This window comes from Pezoporus flaviventris, unplaced genomic scaffold (assembly GCF_033815535.1).
Source record: "Pezoporus flaviventris isolate CSIRO_AGI_PZ_B2104156 unplaced genomic scaffold, CSIRO_AGI_Pfla_v1 ptg000002l, whole genome shotgun sequence".
Classification (NCBI taxonomy): domain Eukaryota; kingdom Metazoa; phylum Chordata; class Aves; order Psittaciformes; family Psittacidae; genus Pezoporus; species Pezoporus flaviventris.
In genome coordinates, this window is record NW_026892550.1 from 51,720,879 (window position 1) to 51,747,545 (window position 26,667).

General features: G+C 41.8%; 1 protein-coding gene and 1 long non-coding RNA gene across 6 annotated transcripts in view; one reads left to right on the forward strand and one right to left on the reverse strand.

Moving 5' to 3' along the window:
- The first annotated feature begins 2,309 nt into the window (after positions 1 to 2,309).
- On the forward strand, positions 2,310 to 11,046 carry LOC133282404 (uncharacterized). The gene is made up of 3 exons (XR_009747642.1): positions 2,310 to 4,569; positions 10,374 to 10,587; positions 10,628 to 11,046. It is a non-coding gene; the product is annotated as an uncharacterized LOC133282404 (long non-coding RNA).
- The window catches only part of LEF1 (lymphoid enhancer binding factor 1), a 69,834-nt gene continuing 49,708 nt past the window's right edge, over positions 6,542 to 26,667 (reverse strand). For 3 of the 5 annotated variants that reach the window (XM_061478393.1, XM_061478380.1, XM_061478370.1), the window contains 5 exons: positions 26,210 to 26,332; positions 25,325 to 25,487; positions 22,982 to 23,089; positions 19,198 to 19,246; positions 6,542 to 7,185 (listed from right to left, as the gene is read on the reverse strand). In XM_061478393.1, coding sequence (XP_061334377.1) covers positions 7,106 to 7,185; positions 19,198 to 19,246; positions 22,982 to 23,089; positions 25,325 to 25,487; positions 26,210 to 26,332 — 523 coding nt within the window. In that variant the 3' untranslated portion in view covers positions 6,542 to 7,105. Of the gene's footprint in view, positions 7,186 to 18,514; positions 18,556 to 19,197; positions 19,247 to 22,981; positions 23,090 to 25,324; positions 25,488 to 26,209; positions 26,333 to 26,667 lie in introns of all 5 variants that reach the window. The other 2 variants (XM_061478377.1, XM_061478386.1) reach the window with 1 other exon arrangement.

Here is a 26,667-nt window from a genome sequence, read left to right on the forward strand (position 1 = left end):
GAAAGCAAGCACCAGTTTTCAGCCTTTCCCTCTTATGTTTGCTGTTTATCTACTTGAACAGAATCAGTTGCAAGACAAAACTTTGCTCATGCTGCTGATTAGTAATTTCAGACAGTAGCAATCAGACTATGCTTCTGTCAGGAAAAAAGTACTGCCTCCTGATTCTTCACACTCCTGCTTCACTTTCGTTTGAGCCAAAGGGTTATCACAACTGTTTGTAGATTGATTTCTGGGTGCTATCATGACATTAGTGTCAAAGAACCAGCAGTGAAAGTTGGGCACCCAAATAATGTGTTATGTGCCTGAAAAACTTGTTTGAGTCGTCTAAGGAATGAGTGTGGGTGAAGTGGGCTACAGGGAAATACTTCATTGAAAGAGCTGATTTGAATGAGGCTGTGGATTCTAAACCCATTCAGGGTGCTTTTAGGAGACCAGCAGTGTCTGTGAAGAGTGAGATCTATGATAAGCATTTTAATAGCTTGCTTTATAGAGTAGGAGACAGAAGATACTTGGTGAAATTAATTTCTTCAGTATTAGATGAGGTTTTTAAAGTGGTAAATTTTTATTTTAAAAAGGAGAGAGAATATGGGAGGGGGAGGGAAAGATGCTGTTAATTTCACATAAGTGGTTTTCCTGATACAATCTTTTTTATTTCTTTAAACAAAAGCATCAATTGGAACTAAGGAAGAAGCCTTTCTTAAAGACTTGGCATTTTATTTTTGGCTAGGACTGAAAGCTATTGTTGCCTAACTTGATGCTAAACTGGCAAATCTATGAACTGAAGCCAGTATTGTTACTTGGATCTAAATTTGTAAGGACATTTGGTTGTCTTAGAATAAAAGATGAGCATATAAGTTTACCTCAAGGGCAGAGTCATCCTCTAAAGATTATTTGCATAGGCTTAGAGCTGAAAATGTTGCTTAGCCTATTGACATGTGACGTTTAAAGTAGCAAGTTGATGGAAGGGAAGAATAATAGCAAATGGTGATGAATATGTCAAATGATCATACAGTAGGCACAATCTTCACCCAAAGGCTGTTTTTTGGCAAAAGGCAGAGCTTTTCTACGATAGCAGCTAACATTACAAGGAGGGAAGTTTCCAATAAGGGCTGTGATTCTTGAAAAATGGCTTTTATTATGTTTTTAGGGAATGAACAGTTTGAGTGTCAGATAAGACTGGGCTTAACTATGGCTAGTATCAGTTTGACTTAGAATGTCATTTTAATTCCTGTTATGCGTAGTGCAAGCCCACAGGCACCTAGCTCAAATTACAACTTATTTATATTGAAATTGGGAATTAAAATCTAAAAAGCAATCTAAATGGATAAATCAGTCTAAACAAAAGCAGTGCCCTTACAGCAGGTTATTCAGATTTAAGTATAGCAGTTTGCTAATGCTTGCTTGCCCACAAAGCTTGCTTTCTTTTAACTAATATTCCATGTATATTTTTGGCTACTGGTAGGGAAAGAGAGACACTTTTTCTGCCTTCTGCAGGGAAGGAAGTTTTTTTGGAGAAGCTGCTGCATCTGCTGAGGACTAGAGAGAGAAGTAACAAAGTTTGGTGTTGTACATGGCAGCTGGAAATCCAGCATGTGTTAGATACCTTTGAATAGAACTGATTTCAAGATAGGAGTTAGCAAGAATCCTTCAACCCCAATTAATGTATACTCTGAAGAACTTTGCAGGCTTTAGGCCATAGTCAAAATCTTCCTTGTAAAGTCTCAATTTTCAAACAGTGATTAAAACCACTCATTCTTAAATTTGTTGAGGGACTTTAGATTAAGGTGTTCTGCTTGTGAGTTGTTTCAGGACATTGTATGAAGAGTTTGAGCTAGCAGGTTTCAATGGGAAACAGTGGCATGTTTGGAAATACTGTTAGTGCCTATCTAATTTAGGATTGAGTGGAGAGGAAGAAGTTGCTGCCGGTGATGTTAGTCGTGACAAAACATTGCACATAAGAGTAAGATGGAAACATATTTCAAGGTAGCATAAACAGCAACTAGATATTAAGAATCTTGTCCATCTTAGGCTTTGAAACTTCATCTCAGTCAAGGGATATAGCCGCTGCCGTTTCTAGTGTGTGTTGTCTCTTCTGTTACCCAGCACTGCACTGTCACAGGCAGGTGCTGAGAACTAACTCTTATATAGCATTTTCTTTGTCAAGATCAGAGTCCATTTTTCTGTGGCTTATTCTCTGTGTCTTAAAAGAAGACACAGAGATGGTCCTACCTCGGCCTAATTGATATCCTGCAGGATTTTTCAGCCACTTAGCTGTAGGAAATTCATCCAAATTCAGACAGTTGCTCTCCAAGCATCTTGACCACCATTAAATTGTGGAGTATCTTATTCTATTTTGCTGGAGATTTTATATTGTTGTAGCTACCTTTCTCAGCAGTGAACAGGACAGACCAGTTCTTGGGTGAATTGCTCTTGTGGTTTGAGGCAGATGGAAATTTTACTCCTAGCTCTGCTGGTTCATGTGTATCCCAGACCAGGTAAGAAAGTGACTATTACCCCAGCCAAGCACATGTTGCTTCTGTGGCTCAGTGAAGTCGTTGCAGGAGGAGTGTGCCACCCAGAGAGAACACATCATTAAAAGCACATGGCCTAAGGGTATGAGTATCTGAAAGGATGGGGACCAGACTTTCAGGCCTTGCTTTGACCTGGCTGAAAGCTGGTGGTTAAGAGGTTCACTTCGCATATTTCTGGCAGACATGTCCCTTTTCCTGGGGCAGCAGATGCTTGTTTGCTTGCTTGCTTTCTAAAGCTGATCTGTGTATGTGTGAGGAGATTCACAGGATAAATTTAATACATTAATCCAGAGGCTCTCTCCCTAGCCTGTTATGTGGAAAAATGAATGTGCTGGAGCACACTGTCTAGTTTCATCTTGGAAGCATCGTTTTGGCTTTATCTCAGAACTTCTGTGTTTACAGCAGACCATTTCCCTATTAGAGCTGCTCTCCTTTTGGCTAACTTCTTAGCCCAGTAGTTTTGTTACTGACCTGAGTTAAGAAATGTGTTCATAGCTGACAGGCTTCTGGCTATTTGTGGAGACACTTCTTTCCCCCCTTCTTTCCTGCTTTGTATTAGGTCCTTATGCTGGAGAAGAGGCTTCCTGGCTTTTAGCCCCCTTGTGAATGCAAGGGAACAAACTGCAGTTGTGTTACTGGAGAGGTTAGTGGGCATTTCTTAGTCTCTGCAGTGTCCTTCATTTTCTGCTGGCTTGCTTTAGCCTAATTAGCCACCATGAAGATCAGTTGGAGCAGGAGGCCATCCGGAAATGGAATGGTTGCTTCAAAGCCTTGTGCACTGTAGCAGTTTCAAAGGAGTGCAGAAAACTGACGCTCCAGATTCTGCTGTCCTACAGCCTGGAGCAAGGATTGGGTCCTTAAGGTCCCACATTTGCTGCAAATTGACCTAACCACTGAGATATCACTTGTGCAACTAATTTACTGCCTTTTCTACTGGGTAGGACGAAGTGGAAGCTACAACAGAAGATAATTCTCTAGAGCTGGTGAGTCCCTATAAGCACAACTAGTGAATCTGTCATCACCTGCGGTGTAAAGAAGCCAAAGTTAGCCTGAAGCATTGTTCTTTTATGTAACAGAGGGGAAATGGCTCTGGTCCAGTTGGTCCAGAAGCCTGAGGAGCCAGACCATCCTGTGATGTTGGCCTGATTAGCTGTAAATAATCCGGGCTCAACTGCCCTGTTCTGTGTCTTTGCCCTTTGCTGTTTTCTCACTGAGGGGAGGGGGAAGGTTTTCTAGCTACAAGGCTAGGAGATCCTGTGTTTATGAATGGGACTACCTGTACTGTGAACTGGTTCTGGTGCATGCAAGGAATGAAGCATGGAGAGAGAGAGTGGGTTTATAAATGCTTGTACAGAAGCGTCTGGATAATTAACTATTAAGTAGGAGCATTTAAATCCTTAAAGACATTTTCTGTGGGAAATACAGGCACACAAGAGATGTGGTTTGATGCTGACTTCTACCTAAATTGCACATCAGGAATTGAGGTGTCATTTTGAGTCTGACCTGGAATAATTTATTCCATATCACAAGGATTTAAACCTAGTCTTCCTGCCAGGATAACACCATCATCACTAGGCCATTTTTACCAGCTCATCCGTTTCCACTGACAAGCTGGTGTGCTACAATTGAGGGCCCAGGTCAATTTGCTCTTTTGGTCCTGCAGGAACAAATGCCAGTTAGCAGTGGGGGGCAGGAGCGGACACCAGCCCGAGTCACAGAGGGTATTCCAGGATAGCATGGTCACTCTTTCAGGTGCTCTCATGGGAGCATCCTAAGCCTTGCATATTACCCTTTCCCACAGTTGCTGTATGTGAAAGGTCTTTGATCTATGAATGAGCCCAACACATGGTGCTTGCTCACTGTATGTTAACAGCAGAGATGTTATTTTTGGCTCTTGAATTCTTTTTCTCCTTGACTATTAGAGCTGAAAGACCTTTCGTCCTTAAGACAGGCAGCTGTTCACTACATAGTGTGTTTGGGACAACGTGCTACAGAATGCCGACACCTCTATTGGGAGCAATTTTTTTTTGCAAAATGGGTAAGTGGCTTTTTAAATTGCCATTAAAAAAATCTAAATAAAGTAGTCGTGTTTAAGTTTTAAAAAGAACTGGTATCTTTGGAACATTTAATTTAGAGAACTCACTGCAGTAATACTTGATTTAGAACAATTACTGCACTAAAGTACTTGCTTTTTTTCCTTTCAAAAACAAAACCAAACCCCAAACTGAAAACCAAACAGGTTTCCAGCAAAGGCTGGGGTAAATGACTGGAATGGAAATGTAGCCAAGTCTTGCAAAACTCCAGTATACAATTGCTGTTCTCTGAGGCCTCTTCTCCTGCCATCTGAGTGCATTCCCTTGTCTGGTCACTTGTTTTGCTTTTTTTTAACAGAATCACTAGTTGCTAGAAATAAATATTGCAAGAACTAATATGCTGGTTACATTCTTACAGCTGGGGTTGTATGCAGTGCATGCTGTTTTGAGAGGAAGCTGTTTTATAACATTTTTAATTATGATGTTTCTTATGCAACAGAGTTTAAGGATCAGGTGTAAACAATCTAATCACAAAGCTTCCCTGTGCTGTAACTCACCTATGTCGTTTCTTGTAGCTCAAGCTTGACTCCACTCTCACACCTAACAAGATTCAGGAGCTAGAATACAAAGTATGCTGATTCAATGTGCAGTTCATAATGTTTATTTTGCAGTGCTGCTCACAAACCATTGGAGGAATTTATCTATGGCTGCACTGGTTTTTTTTTTTAACTCTTTTTAGTAGGGGTCAGGCATCTGTGTCTGGTTTCAGAGCTGTGGAATTCCAGTCCCTGAACAAAACAGGAAAGGTGTCAGAAAGGTTGCTGGTAGCATTTGGGGCTTGAAAGACTCAAAAGCCTGCATTTTCAGTTTTGAAGCGTGCAGAGGAGCTGCTTACTATTGCAGGAATGTCTCACAGGCACCACTGGCAGTGGGGCAGACCATGCCAACTCTGGATCTGACACTGTGAAATGGGGCCCTCTGCAGCCAGTTCCAGTTCCCCGACTGCAAGATAATTTATGCAGCCAACTGTAGGCTCCTACCCCTTGTGTGGGAATGGAGTGCAGCCAGAAAGGAGGGAATCCATATTCCAAATCATCATCTTAGAACCGCTGCTGCGTTCACTAAGGCTTTAGTAGGAAACTGAAGATAGAGGAAGAGATCATCAGCCCTGGTACTTCCCACTTGGACCAAATCTACCTGAGAAGCATAAGGGAGCACTGAGTCTGCCCATTTCTTACTCCTGGTATGAAAATAAGAGACTTCTGCTCTTTTTAGGAAGAAAAAGTCATTTTCCAGGACGACCTTACTTCAGGTGAGCAAACAGCCAAACACACATTGCATTTCCTACAGGGGAACACTGATCCAAAAGTCTTCAGCTTTAGAAGTGACTGTGCCTTCCTGTCCTCACCTCTACCTTTGTGGGATGCCGGTGCAAGCCACTCTCATTTATGTTAAGCCAGGCAATTGACTTCAGTTTTATTACAAAGCTTTTATTAAAAAACAAATGCTCAGCACATTAACTCAAACTGGAATGACAAAAAAAAAAAAAAAAAGGTTGACAGTATTTTTGGCAAAGGCTGTGCCTTACTATTTTAAAAAATGGGTACATCAATGCTCATTTCAACAACTGGCATAAAATCCCACTAACAGGCTAACAAAAACATACAAATACAGAACGATTGAAGTAATAATTCAAGTGCTGGGCTTTTTACAAGGAGAAGGGGAATGGGTGAGAAGGAGAACTCACTGCAGTCAGATTTGCTGGATGTATTGCTTATGTTTACAAAGTAGATGATGCAAGACTAACATGTCTACTGACCAGCGGAGTGTTGTTACATTTATTTAGTTCTATAGGACACTGTATTATATAGACTGAGAAGAGGCCGCTATTTGTTACAAATAGTTTAACAAAAAGCCACCTTTTTTTTTTTTTATACAGTTTTTCCTCTGGCAGAAAAAAAAAACCCAAACAAAAAAGAAAACAAAAAAAAGAAAACCTCCTTTTATTTAAAAAGTATTTCAGATTTCTGACACTTGTTTAAAAGCTCATACCTAGTAAAATATACACCAAAGAAATTACAAACTAAAAGTTAAAATATAAAAGCATTCAAGTTTCTTAAAAAAAGCTAAAACCAAAATTGATCCTGTCGCACCATTAAATAAAAAGAAGGTTGAGTGTGTCATCCTGGTCCAGGCAAAATTCCATTCCTCGATGTGTTGTATGGGGCAGCTGTGGTCTACGTTACTGTTTTGGCTGAAGCAGGCAGACAGCCATGCTACTTTGTTTGCTGACTTGATTTGGACACAGATGAGATGGGGCTTAAGAGTGCAAGGCAGAGGTGGAGCAAAGACAAAAGCTGCTCTGCTGACCCAGGAGCTTATTTTGCTCTATTTATATCAGGGCTGGACCTCGTGATAGTGAAGGATTTTGGCAGTGATTGTCTTTATGATTCAGTGTCTCTAGCAGTGACATCAGGGTGAATGACATCCTAGACAGACTCCTTGGGGGTGGTCTGTGTGGATGAAGGACACACCTAGGGTTTAACAAGCTTCCATCTCCAGAAGGGGTCCTGGTGTCGCCGCCTTTGCTTTGCAAGTTGAGAAAGCATTTCTTTTCCCACCTACAGGGAAGCGGGGAGGGGGAGGAAGAGAGAGATAAAGAATATATGAAGTTTTTCTGTTTAAATCCTTCAAACCGGCTGTAACTCTGTGACACAACTGTATTAGTGGAATGTGCGTCTGCAATGGGAGAGTATTGCTACATGCTCTTGCTTGAAGTCTGAAAGAATATTTGTGTAATTGTAAATAGATATCCACACCAACTAGAAAGCTGGGGTTTAAGCTGTTTAGACATCCAGCATACTGCAGAATAAATTCCCTTTTGTAGTGGAGTTAATTTGTCTACAACATGTGACCCAGATATCTGTTACAAAACTAGACATCCTCAGGCCTTGCAGGCCTTGATACCACAGCGGTTGAGGTCAATTGAACTACTTCAGAGCTTCAGGCTCTGCTCCCTGAGGAAATGCTGTCTTCTGTAAGCAGCTGGTTAGAGGAATGTGGTGGGTGAGGCTTATGTGAGCACTGACCCTAACATGTGTCCCCACAACTGGGGAGGAGTCTTTCTGCTCTTCAGTGGGATAGGGAACATCTCCCAGTTGCGTAACAGCCACGGGTCTCTTACCTAGCAGTAAAGTTCACTAGCATCTTGGAAGGTTTTATGTTCTTACAGCATATGAAAAGGTCAACAGGGCAAGCCTAATAGGTATTGCTCATCCAGAGAGGAACAGTTCTTCATCACTAGGTCTGTGGATTACATCAGCTGACTTGCACAATTGCTAACTCAACCATCACCCCTGCCCTTCTGACCCAGACAACTGGGTTATAACAGGGACTCCACCCAAGGCTGTCTGATGAGTCAGGTGGCTTTCCACGGACAGACACATGCTCTCCAGTAATGGTCTCAGGATTATTGGTATCTCAAGAAATCTACGTTAACCTCTAGGCCTCCGTGTAGTACTCAGCTGCCAAACAAGTAGAAGGTTCAATGAGCAGAGCTTTTGCGAATGACCCAAACTAGCACAAGAATGTAGTCTAGTGGGGAAGGTGAGTGAATTTTCACCAGAAGAAACACAAAATGCTTTGTCGCACAAAGACACGCTGCCAGCACCCCGAATCACACAAGGCAAGACAGAACAAGTTTATGAAGAAATGGTTTAAACCACGAGTCAAACTTCTGTTAGACTAATAGACTGCGTGAGCTTGTAAGAGCCCCAAGCAGAATTAATCAGCAAATACTACAGCAGCAGTATTTAAACCAGCACCATTTATAACTGGGCACCCACCTCCCATCTGCGGCAGCTCCTGTGCAAGAGTGTAACCAGTGTACTGGTTGAGTACAGCTCCTGAATAAGAAGTTACACAGGCTAATCTACTCGAGGACAGAAAGTCTCCAAACTGATTCTGGACCCTTTGATTTTAGTGAGCACAAGCTGAGGCCCCAAAATCTTACTAAATAAGTTGACTCCTCATCAGAGGCCACCCACATGACTATTGTTTTAGTGGAAATCTAAGGACATTGAAGAGGTTTGGCTGCAGATTGAGTGGAAGGAACAAGTACAAATTCATATATATAGCTTTAATTTGAAGGACACTCTTCCCTCCCCCAAATGCCACCATCCCTGATACATAATGAATAATTTTCACCTGCTGCTGGTAGCCACAGAAAAACATTTAAAGCCACTGTGGCCTCTTAAACATCACAGCTGAAAGTCCACTGGCAAACCAGTGGTTTCAACAGAGGTGGTCTGTATTGACTAATTCAGTTCCTATTTCCTCATAAAACCGGCCCAAGTCCCAACTAAAAAAAGCCTTCTGAGCTTCCTGTCTTTTTTTTTTTTTTACTTTCCATAAAGTAGCACAGTGCTCCGTAACACGTGTGGATCAAAGAGCTGTGACGGGCTCTACCTTTCCAAGGAGCACGAAAGAGAGGCCAAGCAAACAGCAGAGGAACACTGGGGAGAGCACCCTGCAGCTTTATATTTATTCTGTGCCTTTTCATCCCAGATTTTCAAAGGTTTGGTCCAGGTTGCTCTTCCTGGGAAGGTTTTCCTCTCAGTCTTACATGAAAACATTCAGCTTCCTGTTGAGGAATGGCCTTGAGGCGCCAGGCCAGTAGTTCACAGCAGTCTGATACAAGCGATGTGATTCAGACCTACTCCCCATTAGCAGCCAGGAATGTCTACTTCACTGAAGGAAATGAAATGCTCTTCTGTTGAGATGGTTCCCTGCCTCCTCCCCCCTTCCCTTACCAGCAAGCTGTCTTTGAAGTCAGGAGGTTAAAACAACGACCGTGGCCTTGCTCTGGCCCTCAGCTTTTCAAGCAGCAGCCATCACTTGTTTCTCAATCCAAAGGCAGCTTTTGCAGCGCTTGCCTCCTTTCCGTAGCCCCTCTTGGTGCTTGATTATGCCTTCTCCAATAGAGCCTGCAGATACTACTGGAATTCTGTGAGGGGACAGGCACAGTGAAGCCCCAAATACTTTTATTTCTAAGTGAGTACTGCAGTACAGCAAATTACACAGTAGCTATACTGAAAACAGCATCTAGAACCCAGCCTTTCCCCAGCTGCACATTAAGGCTGCACACTGGAAATTGCTTCTACTGCTGATAAACCAAATAATACCTAAAAAATACGAATGATGATGGTGTTGCCTTACAGATATAAACCAGGTCAAATCGGGATTCTTTTCAAGAAACCACAGGCATGTGCTAAGGAGACTGAAGACTTCCCACATCTAAGGCTTCACTGGGGGGCTGTAGCTGAAGTCTGGCCAAGCAAGGCATGCCCTAGCAAAGCCCAATCCACAAGTGAAGTCGGCACAATCAAAGACTGCAATTACAGCTCCCTGGCTGTGGTTAGGCTTCAAAGAAAGTGCTGCAAGTCACATTTTACATATGTGAAGTCTTGAGCCTGAGCCACAATAGGAGGCACTGTCTGTGCCATTTGCAGTGTACATCTGACTGCAGGAGGAAAGGGGGGGGGGGGAAGCATACCTCGAGAAACAAATAAAATTCAATAATTCAGTGTAAAAAGAAAAGCTTTAGTACTGAAGTGATAAAACTGTATTTTGGGAATCACTACAGTAAAAAACAACCCTCCTAAGAAGTCTGGGCTCAACGGCTGAGGGCAAGAGCATCAAAGGGGGATAAGAAATCCTCCCCACATTTGGGAAGGAGATGGATTGAAGGGTGGGTCCACAAGGGCCTTGTACTCCTCCTCTAGTCTTTAACTCATCTGCCTTTTTCTAGAACAAGGGAGAGGATTATGCAGCTTCATCCAGGTCATGCTATTTGGAAGAAGTTATGGAAGAAAGTCAAGAGCATCTGGGTTGGTACAGTAGTAAGTACAGAGTAAAAGAGATAGATAATCCTTCACAGGAAGCAAGAGAAAGTAAAAAAAAGGCTACATATAGTAATGGCAGGTTTATGTATTTATTTTTTTTTAAAGTCAGTCTCCAAACCTGTTTTTTAATCCAGATACTTCAAACAAACGGCAAATTCAGGGACCCAGTAGCTGAAACTGTCATTTTCTTTTGAAGTCCATAACGAACATGTTCAACTTACTGCCAGGGTTTATCCAATATTCCAGAAACTTGGGTAGCAAAACCAGGTCATTATTTATCAGGAAAGTTCACACAGTTTGTGAAGCCCCTTTGTATTTTCTTTAGCAGCAGAGCTGGAGAGAGTTTCAGGTGCAAGCAGATAGATGCTGGCACTGCAGTCTGCTCCTCTTCCTGCCCAGCTGTGCCATGGTTTGTGGGGTTAGCCTAAACCAGATCCTTGAAATGTCCTGGGCAAACAAAAACAAACACTCCACAACCTTTGTTGCTTCTAAACAAAAAACTACCTCCCAACAAAACCCCAGTCATTTTAGTAATCCGATTTGCTGCAGGGTCCAGCAAGCTTTTAGAGCACATGGATGAGAGATGTACGGGAAACAGGAAAAAGCCCGAGCTGGATACCAGCAGGCAGCAGAAGAAACCTTTTAAGCTGCCTTTGTTGCCAAAGAAATTAGATGAAATTGTACCCTAACACTGTAACAGATACTGTCATATTGAACCCATGGCAGTAGTAAGTTTTTCTTGGTTTTCTTGGTTTCCCTCCCCTCCCTTGCTACTGTTAGCCTCAGCCCATTGCTAGTAACTGTGAATGGAGACTCAAGTAACACTATCCACTAGTGTTTTAGTAACTACCCCTGAAAATACCTCTCCATTGATACGTGGAGTTTAGAGTCCTAAATTATGACCTCTTAGTTTGGCCTAAGCTTGATGCCTTAAGTGAAGAGCAGGAATGCCCTCTCTTCCATAAGGCACAGACCTCTTCCAGTGCATGTTAGTGTCGGCATGGGAAACGCCCAGATCCCAGATATTTTGGGGCTCCTGCTTTGTGCAGCTGAAGTCAGTGGTGCCAAAGCAGGTGTGGCTCTTATCAAAGGCCCCCAGTGTAGGCAGCATGAAACTAGCAGCTCTATCACTGTGCTACAATCTTTAAAATGATCCCGCTGGGAGACCCAGGACGTGTTTTTCCTGTTGGGGTGGGAGGGGAGAGAGGTTCCATGTTTATAATAAAAAACGAATTACCTCTAGGCAGCCATGTCTAGCAGCTTCTTAAAGAGGAATAATATACTAAAAGTGATCTGCAAGGGTGGAAGAAACAGGCTTGTCCTCTTTTTGTATCCTCACAACATATAATAAATATTCAGAAGGCTATTTTAAAAAATATTTCTTTAATAGACTGAGAGCTGCTTACAAAGATGCATCAGTTTTAGGGGCACTGAAATTGCTAATTCAGTTTTCACCTGCTGCAACAGAAAAGACATGAGGCGGGGTAAAGTAGGAAGTGAAAATTCTTTCAAAAGAAAGAAATAACATAGGTGAAGTTTCCTTTGTAGATCATCTTTTCTGACACAGGTTAGTTAGAATTTATGCTGTACTTTGAAAGGCAATCTCAACATTTAAATCTTCTAATACATGGAATAATTTAAATAGTTGCTTTCATGCAACAAAGGTAATTCAGCTGTAGCCTAAATATCTTCTTGAGCTTCATCAGCTCTTCTACACACAGACATCACAGAGCAACACTACCCATGTAAGATGGCAGTACACGGGATCAGCTACAGAATTCAAACACATCAACTTCACTTTGATGCAATTAAGTCATCTCTACTGGTCTGAAATACATAAGCCTCCTGTTGGGTATCTCAAGAGACACACGTTTGGGAAGAAACTCAACTACTCATCAAAACATGGTCTCACCTAGTGTCAAGGGAAATGCACACACCATAGAACTGATTATTACACAGTATTTTGGCAATAATGTTTTACCTCATGCAATGTCAGGTATCCCCAAGATGATGGATAAGGAGTTCTCAAAATGAACAAGGTTAATTCTGATGCAACTAGTATTAATGAGGAAACTTATCTTACTTTTGCAAGGAGGAAGCAACTTCAGAAATTGTCTCTCTCTGCCCAGTTAAGCTGTCTTAGTTTTCTTACCCCCTGCTCCCGATCTACTGATACCTGTGGCAAGAACACTAATTCAGAGAGAAGGTCACTGGTACCATAGTTGCATGTAACCCTGCTCACACACAATGCCCCAGTGCCAATGGCATATTCTCTGCACAAATGCTTCCTACATTTGCTCCTAGTGCTGGAACTAACAGCAGAAAACTCATGTCCTGAAAGGTCAGACTAAAATCCTAACTGGCCGTCAGCCTCACATGTAATTCCCTAGGCAATGGTGCTTCAGCTGGCTCTGCTATGAGCCTCCTTACTTGTACAACTTTCCACGCTGCACATGTTCAAATCTGTTTATATGGTATAGTCTTAACAAGTGGGTAAAGGATTAAAGATTTGAAACAAGACTTGCGTGGAAGCTCTTAAAGTAGACGATTAAAGAACTGGACTGGTATGAGAAGGTTCACTCTATTAGCGGTGACTTTTGCATCACCAAATTTAGGCTTTTTGGTTCGGTTTTGTTGGTTTTGTCTTCAGGATGGCTGGTTTGCATTCATGTATATCAGAAGACCTCATCAATCCAATCATAATCTCTAAAAGAATCAAACAGAAACAACTCAGTGCTAGAGTTTGCTCAGCTTTGACAGAATTGCATTTAAATACAATTCTGTTGAATTAGAGGACGGATTTCACCAAGCTTAGTCTCCAGAAATAAATGGGAAAGACTTTGCCAGTGGGTGTCATAACAACTTGTTCTCTAGCTGTTCAGGAATGCAGTAGCATTTTCTCATATTGAAGCTTTTCATGTTAAATACACTGAAGAATGAAAATGCAATACAGACCTGAGATGAACGCTAAAAGGCCGAGGTTTTCTTCCAAGTGGGAATGAAGCCACATTTCAAAACCTTACTCTTTCTTTATGAAACAGTTTTTTTCAACAGAATTTTTTCTCATGACCTTAGAAGTCTTAATCTAGTGGTGAGTTTACTAAATCCACTAAAATACACCGTTCTCATCCATAGAAGAATGGTGCACCAGCCGTCAACTCCCTGTCCCCACCCTATCCCACAGGAAGAGTTGGAACAATAGTTGTCCCACTGTTCCTCCATTCTAGCCCAAGCCGCCTACTGCTAAACCCTCAGAAGTGACACTGTATGTTGTTTTTTTTATCACTTGTAGATGTATCTGCATTTGAACTCCATGAGGCATCTCTGACTTTGTGGCATCTTTGACAAAAGAAACAGGTCCTAGACATTCACCTGCTGAATTATCTACTTTTGCCCTTTGTCAGTGCCAGTTTAAAACATGAAATGCTAAAGGCCTGCTTCATAGCTGACTATGCTACACCCCTGCTTTGTAAATACTTAAACATTCTTGTTTCTCTAATCCTGTATTTGTGCTGATTGTCTAGTTGAAAGTGTTCTGCTGTTTTTCCATTTAGAAAACCTATGCTTTGCCCCTTCCTTGACTTACCCTTATCCCTCCTATAGTCTCTGATTGCACCCAAAATAGCTTTTATACCCTTCCTTCCTTCCTTCCTGCACTTCACCAGGGTCCTCCGCCAGGTTGGTAAGGGAAAAGGGAGAACTCGGTCTGCTCTGCCGCATCTCTCCCAGCAGGTGTCAGTGCCCCTCTGTACCTGCCACCCAAACAGTGCTTCACGTTTGCTCTTCTGACGTTTTTCCTGATGTCAGCCTGAAAAAGAGGTCTTCTATCTTTCATCGTGGCAAGATCAATCGGAATTAAGTTGCAGAAGAGGACCTGTCTGAGGGCTATATAACTTTTCTTTGGAAATTTCAATGCCTATCTGAAAAAGGCTGAAGTCAACTGAAGTATTAAATCTGAATGTTTCAATCCAGCAAATTCTCTGCTGTTCCTTCTGTCCGCCTTGACTACGCTGAAGACCACCGTGCATAGGCAAAACAGGGAATACAGAAACATGGGTCACACAGGAAACACAAGTTTTAAAGCAAATCAGGACATGTCTCTGCACCACCAGCACCACAAATTCTCTTTCTTACACACTAAATTCTGCACACATCCTTCAGGGGCTCTGCTTAAAGCTTCTGAGCAGTCAAGCGGTATGTAAAAAGCTGGAGTGTTTGTTTTGTTTTCAACTACTCCAGCAACATCAAGAGCACTGGACAAGCCACGTTAGAAAGCATGTGCCTCAGACAGCAAGGTACCACATCCTCTTTGCATCTCCTTTCTAGGATGCTGGCCAGAAACCCATAGTCAACCATGACCACAGTCATCAGATGGTTCTTTTCCACAGTATTCTGGCTGTAGATTGGTCCACTTGGCAGTCTGCTTTCACAGCTTCACTCCATTTTATTTCTAAGTAATAAGATATTCTAGTCATAAATTGCTTGTAACAACACCATCCAAAAATCACTTCTTCACCGAAATTTGACTCTAGTTTCCGTGTAGGATGTTTGAAATATTCTACAGACAATTCATTGTTTAAAGTTAAACAGTCTTAATCTGATCCTTTTAAGTACTTCTGGTGTAAATCAGTGTTAGTAAAAGTTTTCTCATTTTGAAAGCTTTGCTAATCTAAATGCCAGTTGTCATGGAATTTTGCAAGCCACAAATACACATCTCACAGGTTTTCAATTGTCCATTAAATGTCCATTAAGCTTCTCTATCACCCTTTTTAGCCCTTGAAGATACTCCAAAACACAATGTTAAATTATGTAGCTTGTGAGGACTTCCCAACTGCATCCTATCCTATGTCAGATGATGTGTCTTTTACAGTTACTGTATGTAGCAAGTCATAGGAAGTTAACTATTTCCATGTTGCAGAACAATTACAAGTTTTCATGCTAATGAAAACCCTTCTATTTCCTGCTGATTTAAAAATACTCATGGGATGCTAAAAAAAAATCAGCCTTTTTTCCCTTCCAAAAGTCAAACTGGATAGGAAATAAAATATCTTCACTTCTGACACAGAATTGCTCCCATTTGCAAGACTTCTAGAAGGCTGTGCTTAAAATAATAAGAAAACACCACCCTTCTGAAAGGTGTACAACAGATAATTTCTACATTGTCCTTAATCTTAGATTTTCTCACCTACCCTTCCCTCCAGGCTTCTCCCAAAGTAATTTTTAGCATTATCAGGTCTTACGCAACTCTTGGTTGATTTCAAAGGAGAGAATAAATACAACTTATTTTTGCAACAAATAAGTTACATCAAACATTGTGTTAGGCCATGTCAACTGAAAACAAGATCCTGCCTGGGGACAGTTACCCAACTCTCCAAAAATGGTGACATGCCTTGGAGTATCCCAGGATAATATAGCAAAGAATGGAGCACCAGGTCATGGTATTCCTAAAGCACCCTAATATTAAAATGTTTTACAAACTGGCCATTCGGCCAGCTAGAGGAGATTGTGGAACTCAGATAAATCTTATGGCAGTGAAGCCATAAGAAGTGAAGCTGCTGTGTACAACCCTGGGAAGAGGGGCAACTTAACGCTACCACCTTCACTTCATCACTGGTCAAATGATGGCCAAGCCAAAAAGCAGGTGAGAGGTTCACCTTAAGAATCAGTTATGTGCTGAAGTGTTCATGGACATAAAAAACAACAAAAAAGCCCCACACCCAAAACTTTCACAGTATCTTAAATCATTTCTGTTTGCATGTCTCTTCCGTTACTTTCCTCTGAACATCCCACCACACAACCCTCCCACTATTTCATCCTTCTCACTTACATCACCGTAATTACAGCCCTGGCTGATCTCCTTTGTGCTGATCTCGAGATTCTTTCTTTGGTCTTGCCACCTACTCATTTCTGATTATTCTCAGATAACAGAACGCTTGTCTCCTTCCCAGACCTCCCACCCTCCTTCCCCCTCTTCCTTGCACCATCTGTACAAGTAAGAAAGCTAGTGTTTTCCTGTCTTCAAGAGCTCTTTGCAGCACTCACTGAAAGGCATTCCCAAACTTATCATCTTCATCCAGTAAAGACTACAACAGCTCTGCTGTGGGCCTGGTAAGATATTATGCTTGTGGGCAAAACATTCTTTGGATTAGGCTTGGAAAGGGCAAGAGTCTTAACCTTCAGAAGTTTACTTTGAAGTCTGGCTGGCTGATTCAGGTTCCCTAAATCATTCTGTGCATTTACTTCTAGCTAGAGCAACATCTGTATGTCTCCAGTGGAGAATACTCACTTGGCACATGACATTTAGTGAGGCTGCCTACACGTGCATATATGGAGTCAACAGCACACTTCCCCTTCAGTGGAAGAAGATACCCACTGTTCTCATACTCTGTGTTACAAATCGCACAAGGACAGAGACAGGTATTACCAACAGTTTCCATACTGTTTCAGAGCTTAAGGGAGAGAAAGGAAGGAAGCGAGGGAGGGAGGGGTGTGAAGGTAAAAGGGAAAGAGAAAACCCATGTGCTCAGAACACGCATCCTCTACTACGGAAAATGCAAACAGAAGCTCCATCAAAAGGAGTTCATCCTTAGAATGTAAGGCATCCAAGAAACCAAATATCCCCTGGTTTTCAACTGCCATGTGAACCATAGTTGTATTCTGATCCCAATCAAACACTCGGCATCAATTCAGATGAAATTATGTGTGTTTTGCTTACTGGTACTATGTTGACATCAAAAGGGAAAATACAACAGTCATGGGCCTGGGTAACTAAACTGAAACATCAGTTATAAAACTCAAGGTACTTCTTAAATACCTATGGCAGTCACTGTAACAATACTTTACAGCTACATTTGTTGTGTAGGCTACAAAACCCAAATGCTGCAATCCCCATCTACAATCAGCATGACTCCGGCTTGCCTGAAAACCTTTTGCTTAGCAGGAAGAAAAAAAACAGAGCATGCATTTCACATTTTCATTTCAGCTTTAAAGAAAAAGCAAGGTCTTAAACCCAACCAAGTTTAGACTAACCAGCAAAATGGTGTAACTGCAGAAGATGCTTGAACCAAAGACTGACACTGACACACTGCACAGAACAAACTTAACTTGTCTTCTAGCTGAAAGTCCCAGCAGAGCAGAGGGGCCACAGGAGGCTGCTTTGCTGACCACCCCAAGTGCCAAACGCATCATGTAGCCAGACAAGGCAGAGGGGATAAAAGAGACCAATGCTGTTGGTGACTTTAGTAAAAGTGTTCCTTTTTTTCATGATTCCTGGAATTCTTAGGGGTGTTCCAAGAGCAGTCTGGGTTAATTAGACAGTGTGGAAGCAACTATTCTGTCAAATGAATGTCATTCCTACTAGGGAACATTATCACACCGAGAAGAAGAGAAGGACCAGCCTTCCAGCGCAAACACTATAAAATGAGGTTCACACTGCACTGTGTGCACTCACAAGCAGACTAGACGGTGTCACTGGATGTGTGTAATCACTAATCATTCCACTTTTGGTGCAGACGATATAATGTGATGAGAGAAAACACTCTGGAAATACAACAAGAACAAACCAACCTGCACACATGAAATACCACTGTACAGCTGAGGGCTAAATTCTTGCTGTAACTGAAATACAGTCCCACTTTCTTAGCAGATGTTTCGTTAGTACATAGGTGTACCCAGCCAGCCAGCATCTTGTAGGTGTCAGCACACAAAATGTACTTAAAGCCAGTGTCTAGCCTGCTCTTGCGAACTGTGACAGTCTGCTGGCTGGGAGGGTTTGCACTGTTTGATAAACCCATCCCTGTGCTTCCCAGGCAGACTTGCAGCACGTCAGTGAGGTATGGTCAATTTGACAATATGAAGGTTAAGAAGTGAAATGGTGAACACCTAATAGATAGCCGGTATAAAAACCATCAGTAGTCAAAGTAACAACAGCTTTGGGATATGATACTTCTGCAATTTTTGCTAAATTCATATTATTGCATAAAATTTATAAGAAAGCTTATTTCACAATTCAGTTTTATCATCAGGAAAGCTTTAGAGATGTTCTTACCATGCTTCAGATGTAGGCAGCTGTCATTCTGGGGCCTGTACCTGTAGAAGATTGTTTTCCTTTAACAAATTTCTGTTACAGAGTTTTTGCACATTCCAAATAAGTTTGTTTGCTACAGCATTACGTGGATTTTCTTTTGTGATTTTGGTTTTGTTGTTTGCTTGCTTTTATGGTTCTTATACCAGCCATTTTTCTTGGGGAAAACAGGGTGTTTCTTTGTATACGTTTTACAGGCAAAGAAGAGACCTCACTGATGCTTTTAGCCAGCCTATTAGGCAGCAGAGTACACAGAACTGTAAAATACAATGTTAGAAAAATACAGTGGCTACAAAAAGGTCAGTGTAGAGTTTCCAGTGTCCAATAATCCCACACAGTATTTGAGACATAGTTACGTCTAAGGATGATACAACACTGACTGAGGAGAAAAGCAAAGGTAAAGCAGGACAGTGATGCGCAAGTTCAGCCAAAGATGTTGATGCCATCAGGATGCTGCACAGAAAGGTGTAAGGGAAAGGAGACATGTATTGTGTGCATTTTCAAGAGCTTGCATTCAAAGTGAAGTATCTTAAAACATCCATCAGAAGCAAGTGTTAAGAGAAAAGCATGTAAATATTAGATAGTGCAAGCCTGGTTTCTGAAATATACCTGAGGTGAATGGTAAGTAAGAGCTGGCCATGGCCTACCTGATGCTGATTCCTGTAACTTTTCTCTCTTCCTCTTCTTTTTCTTTCCCTGAAAAATAGGAAATTTTACCATACTGTTACATGCATGTAACTTTCTTTTCTCGCTTCCTCACCTTATAAAATTGAAAAAAAAGCTATCTCCACATTCAGAAAGGGGTGAGGAAGAAAGAATAGTTGTTTTTGAGGTAGCTAAAACCTTTTCTAACCCACTTCCAAGTGTTTCAACGGTAACAAGCTTTGCTCTGAGCATCTATGGAGAAATACATGCGCCATACATGTTTTTATATCCACATGGAATTGCAATTTCCAGCAGTTTTTTCAACCAACGCTGGCAGCCGCAAGCATCTAAAAAGCTTCTCACGCTTAATAATCTGATGACACATGTCGATACCATAATTTATGGCTCTTACAAGCACTCTTCACACATTCAGATATGTACACTGTCATACATGGCAACAGCAGACAGGGTGTTGAAAGTACCTAGGACAACCATGATTGTCCCCGGAGTGCAAACCAGCCAACTAAAACTGCACTGATAATGTCCGTATCTTAACAACAGCCAAGTCGTGTGGGGCTGTGCCAGGAAAACACGGGTGTGCAACAGGCAAAGAGCAGACTGCTGTATAGCAGAGCACCCTTAATGTGACTGAGGTGCAGGACAGAAATGGACGTCTGGCAGCTGTCTTTCTCGGACACCACACTGGCACCAGTGTGCTAGCACAGGCTCATCACGCCAACCCACACACTCAAGCCTTCTCCTGCACCCCCATCTATGGAAAAGGCCAGAGCTCCCAGTTCACAGTGTCTTTCAGGAAACAAAAGGTCAGTTTAGACCCACAGTTTTAAACCTCAGTCATCTTGCATTGCCCTAATTACCACTTTGATATTCCTCCATGTGACTTCTCTTTATTGACCTGTGTTGTCATTCAAAGCTTTGGGTTTGCTTGGTTTTGTTTTATTAAAAAAAAAAAAAAAATAGAAAAAAAGTCTTATCCATTAATTTTTTTCAAAGAAGCCTTCAAGCTGCCAGGAGAGGATCTAACCAGTGAGTTTGGGCAAACCTGGGTGCAGTTGCTGTAAGTGGGACTGCAGCCCACTGTCCATCCTTCTGCTGCCCCCCAGCCAGAGGTTACTGCACTCAGCACAGCTGGCAGCTGCCAACACACATCCCAGTGTAGACCATGGCACACAGCAGCCACGCATGAGAAGGGCTACGGTGGAGGGACACACTGTTCCATTAGCTAGCTCTACAAGGCAACAGGATGGACAGCAGGTGATGTGAGAAACCACCTCAAACCACTGCAGTGCTCACAGAAGAACAGCAAGGGCTGTCCAAGCTAGGGCTCCAGTGAAGCTATGGCAGATGAATTTAAGCAGTCTCTAGTCTGCTCTGACAGTCTGTGCCTACCTGATTCTCAAGCTCCTGTCCTTATTTATCCTGAGGCTGGCAACAAGGCTGAGCAATGCCTTGTGAGCGAGCTCCCAAAGACAGGACCAAGACTAGAAGTTCGAAAGCAGATTTCAAGGGCTTTGGAAACTCACAGTTGTATGCTTTATCACTTAGGCACCAACACTTCTTTACAGAGAAAAGTGCATTAATGCAGATGTTAACATGGAAAATCATGGAAAGAAAACCATGTTTTATTCCCTACAGCAGGCTGCCAAAACATACCGAAAGCTTATCTGAGGTCTATCTATGAGATACCAGAAGCAGAGGAACAGAAGGAAAAGGCTGGGCTGAAAACTAGTTGTCAGCGTTTCCAAATGAGGAAGTTTCTGACAACTCCAACACACAGAGACATCACTACATCATGAAAACACTGTGATTCTCATGACTGTCACACAACTTTGCAGGACTTCTTTGGGCATCAGTAATCGAAACATAATAAAAATCACACAGATACTGTCCACAGTTGAATAGCAGTGCTTCACATTTTCTTGCGATTTCTGAAGTCCTGAATAACCAGGCACAACCAAAACAGAAGAAAGAAAACGAAGTAGCATATATTTTTTAATTGGAGTGTTTTGTGAAATTCAGCCACATAAAAGAGAAGAGTCACCCCTATGCCACTTTCAGCTCTCAAAATACTGCAGTAATATCAGTGCTGAATGAATGCAATTTCATTTTTTGACTGCTCAAGTTAGAAAAACTGAAGCAAAAAAAAAAAAAAGGAAAAAACCCAACAGATGACGTACTTGGAAATGTTTCAGTGATAAACCATGATCTATTATGATTACCACCTCACCACCACTGCAAGAATGATGCGCACTCCTACAGAGGCAGAGGAGGACTGCGAGAGGAAGGTAGTGAAATTCTCCATTGTAACACGTAGGACAGAAATATGTCAGAGCTATACTTCCACACAGGATGTAGGCTGGAAGCACATCAAAGAGAGCATCCGTACGTGCCACCTTACACACTCCTAATGTCTATCAAGGCATTTAAGAAACTGCAGTCCACCGCTTAGGCTGTATGGCAGTAAGCTGTGGCAACACGCCTCAGGTTCTCAGAGTCAACATGACCAAACATCACAGGACATTCTTGAAGGCTGATGTCCAGTAAGCGTGAGCAGACCAGGCTCCAAAGTGGTTTGATTTTCCAGCAAGTACATTCAAGACAGTTGAAATCCCATCCTTTTCAAGGAGTATATCATTAAGGCCCTATTTGTTCCCAGCTGTATTTCAAGACAGCTCTGTTGACGTGGTCTGGTTACTGGAAATAAACCCTACCTGCGTAAGGTCATGACAGCTCATCTACTAGAAAAGATGACTGTATAAAACAGGCAGAAACAAGCTGCTAGGGCTTGCAGTAGTGTCTGTGCTTACAAAACTGGGCATGGATGTCGGCAAGGCCAAGGCATCTGCGTAGTTCCTGTGTCAATGTCTTCTGTGCCAGTTTCTATGATTTCTATTGTCACTGTATTTAGGTACCTCAATTTTTAACATCCACAAGACATGACAGAAGTACTGAAAAACTACTGACCACCTAATACAGATGGAAAACTGACCCAGATATAGCATGTGCACTTCCGACCACAATAAATAATGCCACAGCTGATGGGGGGACAGAAAGGAGCCCAGATCTCAGGCTAGGATCAGTCTCTCAGGATTGTGGCTTCTGAGTTTCATAACTTAACATATGACTATACTGACAACTCATTGTAAGCACAACTGTGTAATTGTGCATTGCAAGCTGTGCAGCATGCTATTAACACTTGTTTGAGATTTAATTACAAAATAACAGTAATTGTAAGAAAACTTTCTAGCTTCACCAAACAGTATAAAAGCAGGATTCAGCACAAATTTATTTATACAGATTTTACGGGCTTTATTTCAGAGATGGACCATTCTGAACTACTTTCAGCTGAAGTTCAGCCTGCATTAACACCCCTGGACTTTTGGTTCTCTTGTAAAACAGAGATGCCTTTTTTGCTCAGGTCTAAGAAAGATTTCTGGATAGCAAGTGATCAAATAGAAAATTACAGAAAATTCATAGACGTACAGTAGAACCTAAGCTTTCAGACGGTGCTGACCATTGTCCTAGAAAAAAAAACCCACAACTTTCCATGTTTATTTTTCCCTTTCAAAAAAACATGACCTTCATAAGAAGCATCTCAACAACAACAGTAAAATCCCAAGTTTCCTGAATGCTTGAAATGCAAACACATGTAAGCCTTATGTTACATGTTTGTTCACCATCCCTACATCCAGAACTTTCTGCAAGTTAAAGAGAAAAAGAAGAAAGAAAAAAGTTATGTAAAGGAGGTTAATTTTTTCAACTTACATAGTTGTCTCTTGCAGACCAGCCTGGATAAAGCTGCATGTGTAGCTGCCTTTCTTTACGAGCTAGTTCATAATATTTCGCTTGTTCTTCACGGGAGAGAGCATGCCACTGCAAATAAAATAAACATAGCAGTAGACTAGGAAATAACTCATACCCAGGCAACAGACGACTTGAGCAAGTGTTTCTGTGACTTTGATTCAGTCCTTCCCTGCTGCAAAAATGAAATTCATTGGGAATTGCAAGCACCCCTGTTTATTAACCAAGTTTCAGGCATTTGTCAGCTCTGCAACTGCCAAGTGCCTTCAGCAAGACAAAATTAATTTATGGAAACAGGGCTCACCAAATAATATGCTCACAGAACCATGCTTTTCCAGAACTACTTAACAAAAAAAAACCCACAAAACCCCAAAAAACCACCCAACCAAAAAACCACCAACATACACACCCCCCTTTGCTCCTGACAAAACAGAAAGGTTTTGTGCTGCTTTTAAAGGGCAGCAAGCTCCCCACCATAGAAGCGTTTGCTGTCTTGTTTTTAAGCAGCAGCTACACATGGGTTTTCAATGCCAATGCAGAGGGCTTTCTAGGCATCAGCAGGCTCCTGTTTCAAAATACACCTCTAAGTATGGAGCTTCAAGGTACTTGCTTTTCGATTTCTTCTTGTTGTAATAGAGGGAAAGAAAATGGCAACTGCAAAAAGTTTGTAAGATACAGAAACCACAGAACTGGAGTTTTCCAAATTACACAAGTTCACCTCTGTAGCCAAGTAGGGATAAATTTCCTGCTATTATGTAACTCAAAAAACACCAAAACCAAAGCCCAAAACCTCCTCACAACCTGCACATTTGAAAAGACAGCAGCTACGTTAGTATTGAATCATTTTGTTCTTGTTGAAATACCTATCATAGACCTGAATCAGAAAGAGGAAAGACCTATTTAGAATGAGGTTCCACTGTGGCAGCATTCAACATGTCGTCTTGTTTGACTTTGACAACACGCATGGGAGGACAGGGGAGAAGAAGATGTTATAAAAAACCCCAAACCAAACCCAACCCAAAAACCAGACAGACGTGAAATCATTAAGACACTCACGCAAGAATAATTTACAGAATTAGGATTTCAAATCAGATCACATTTGTATGATTTAATATGTTGGTTTGTTACACATCAGAAGACGTGAACTAAAGACAAGTCTGTCTTGACTTGGCAAGTTCGATGTGTTACTGGAAGCACAGTGGTTCAGCCTATTTGCAACTCTCAAACTCCACATGTGCATTCCAAAACTGGAAGGCAGCAATATTAAATGCTGTCATAGAGCTCAGCATCATGCAAAGCATCAGCTCTTGAGAACAGAGGTTCCTTCTCTGGAGTGACACAGGGTATAGTAAATAGTGACCAGGATGACTGAACACAAAACATAATTAATCCCCAAGCAATTACAGTGGATAACTTGTGCATTGTTTGTACTATAGTAAAAGTGGAATTTTAGGTACTTTCACAGAGAACAGCACCTTGAAAGGAGTCCAAGCTGCAGAAAAAGCAGGAGCACTGGGGCTTGATTTGTTACCAAAATGGAGATAAACGATCCCTACTCAGACTGGTACAAAAGTTATCCCTTTTTGCATTTCTGGGACAGTCAAGGGCAAAGTGGGCATTACCTCTGCTGCTTTCCCTTGGAAGAAGAACACTGACAGTGCATATGTAGTCTGCAATTGTGGGTTGACCTGCATACCTTTCTTGGAGCACAGAAAGAACAAAACATGCCTACAATGCCACAGAAGCAAACGGTTCTCAGCGAGTCTCTGGGACATGTACTGGGATCATCAGTACTCAGCTGATGACTTTAGAGACATACAAAACTTGATTAGACAAGTCCCTGAGTGACCTGGTGTAACTGGACTTGCTTTGAGCAGCTGATGGACTAAACGACCTCCACAAGTCCTTCCCAACCTACATGACTTTACAATTGAACCACCTTATATTCATTTTTGAGTTCCATGTCCACTGGCATCCAGTGTTGGACTTTGAATGATCCCCTCATGCCCTGATGGACACCAGCCCCAGGGAGGACCCAGAAGGTGATCTGAATACTCCTTCCATGCGTGAATAAGGATATTTCATGTCTGAGGTGCTGACACCATAACATGAGTGGAACAGACACCAATTTGATGATGTTGCTAATGCTGCTTTTATTTTAGTTGCATGTTTTATCTTCTATAGCTAATTTGATAGTTGCACATTAGTTAGCACCTCAAGCAGAAAGTGAGCTATCGCACCCAACTAAAGGGAAACACACACAAATTAGCAGCACACGTGAGTACACACACCCCCTCCTGTACATACCCTTCTGCCAAGAATCTGGTTGATAGCTGCGCTTTCTTTCAGAGTACACTCTGCTACAACGTTCGCTCTCATTTCTTTCATGTACAACATGAAAGCATTCAGAGGTTTCTTAATATGAGGTCTTTTTGGCTCTTGTTCTTTTCTCTGTTCGTGCTGAGGCTTCCTAAAACGTGGTGGGGGAAAGGGAAAGGAGGGGAAAAAAAGCATCCATTTACCTTCAGCCTAGAAAACCCTAGTGGAAAATTACCAACCTGTGGTTACAGGAGCATTTAAGTAGTAAGAATGAGGATTTCAGTGGTCATGTACCATCTACTTTCGTATCTTTTCAGAGAACTGACTTAATTTAACACTCAGGAAGTATGTCAGGTTGTCATTCTCTGGCAAATAACATTTGAGCTGTGAATCCATTCCAAATTCATCGCTTGTCTCAATTCTCTTTTTGAAAGACTACCCATAGTACCCTAAAAGACCACTGCTACAGGCAGGAGGATAGTGCCTCGTCCACTTCTTTTTCCATCTTTTTGCCTCCAAGCACACTAAGCAAGTAGGCTGCTTTTTACTAGTGGAGGCTTTTTCCAGCAGAAATTTGTGAGTTCATACTCAAGCAACATTCACAGGTAGACAGGCCTGCGATTAGATCTGAATCAAGGTGATTGTTGCCAATAGCTAAAAAAGTGCTGAACTGAAATGGAAAATGGCTTCATGTCTCATTACTCTTCCCAAACAGTAGCCCATATCTTCTGCTTTAGTTACAGAAGATTTAAAATTCAAAGAGGTCATGAAAGGCACTTTTTTTTCCCTTATTATATACCTTTGACTCTTCTTCAGATAGAGTTAGTTCTTAAACATTATAGGTTAAGGGCTAGTGCAGAAAGGCAGACTCACACATGCATTAGCTCACTGTCGTTGTGCAGATGTTCTTGTTTTACTTGAGGTGTTACAATAGCTGGGTGAGGGATTCCAGTTGTGTGAGGGCCTGGAGGACCAGGAATCATGTGATGTGAAAACCTAAAAGAGAAAACAAAGGGAGGTCTGTAACCCTGCTGAAGACTGGCATCAAACACGTATGACAGCAGCAGGGTGCCCCAAGAATGCAAATGTTACGGAGCTTGCAATGGGAGATAATTCTTCAAGAGAGCATGAAAAATATTTGGCTAAGATTTGTGCATTGTAGCCCGTTTATTGAAGAAAAACAAGCAAACAAACAGATCAGTCTGATTGTAAAGAAGTTATTTTATTACCTTTCAGGCAAACAGTTTTAGCAATGCAAACATGAGGTTTAATGGATGTACTGTTGCGCTGACTAGCAATAAAAATACGCACTTCTTAACCAAAAGCTGTAT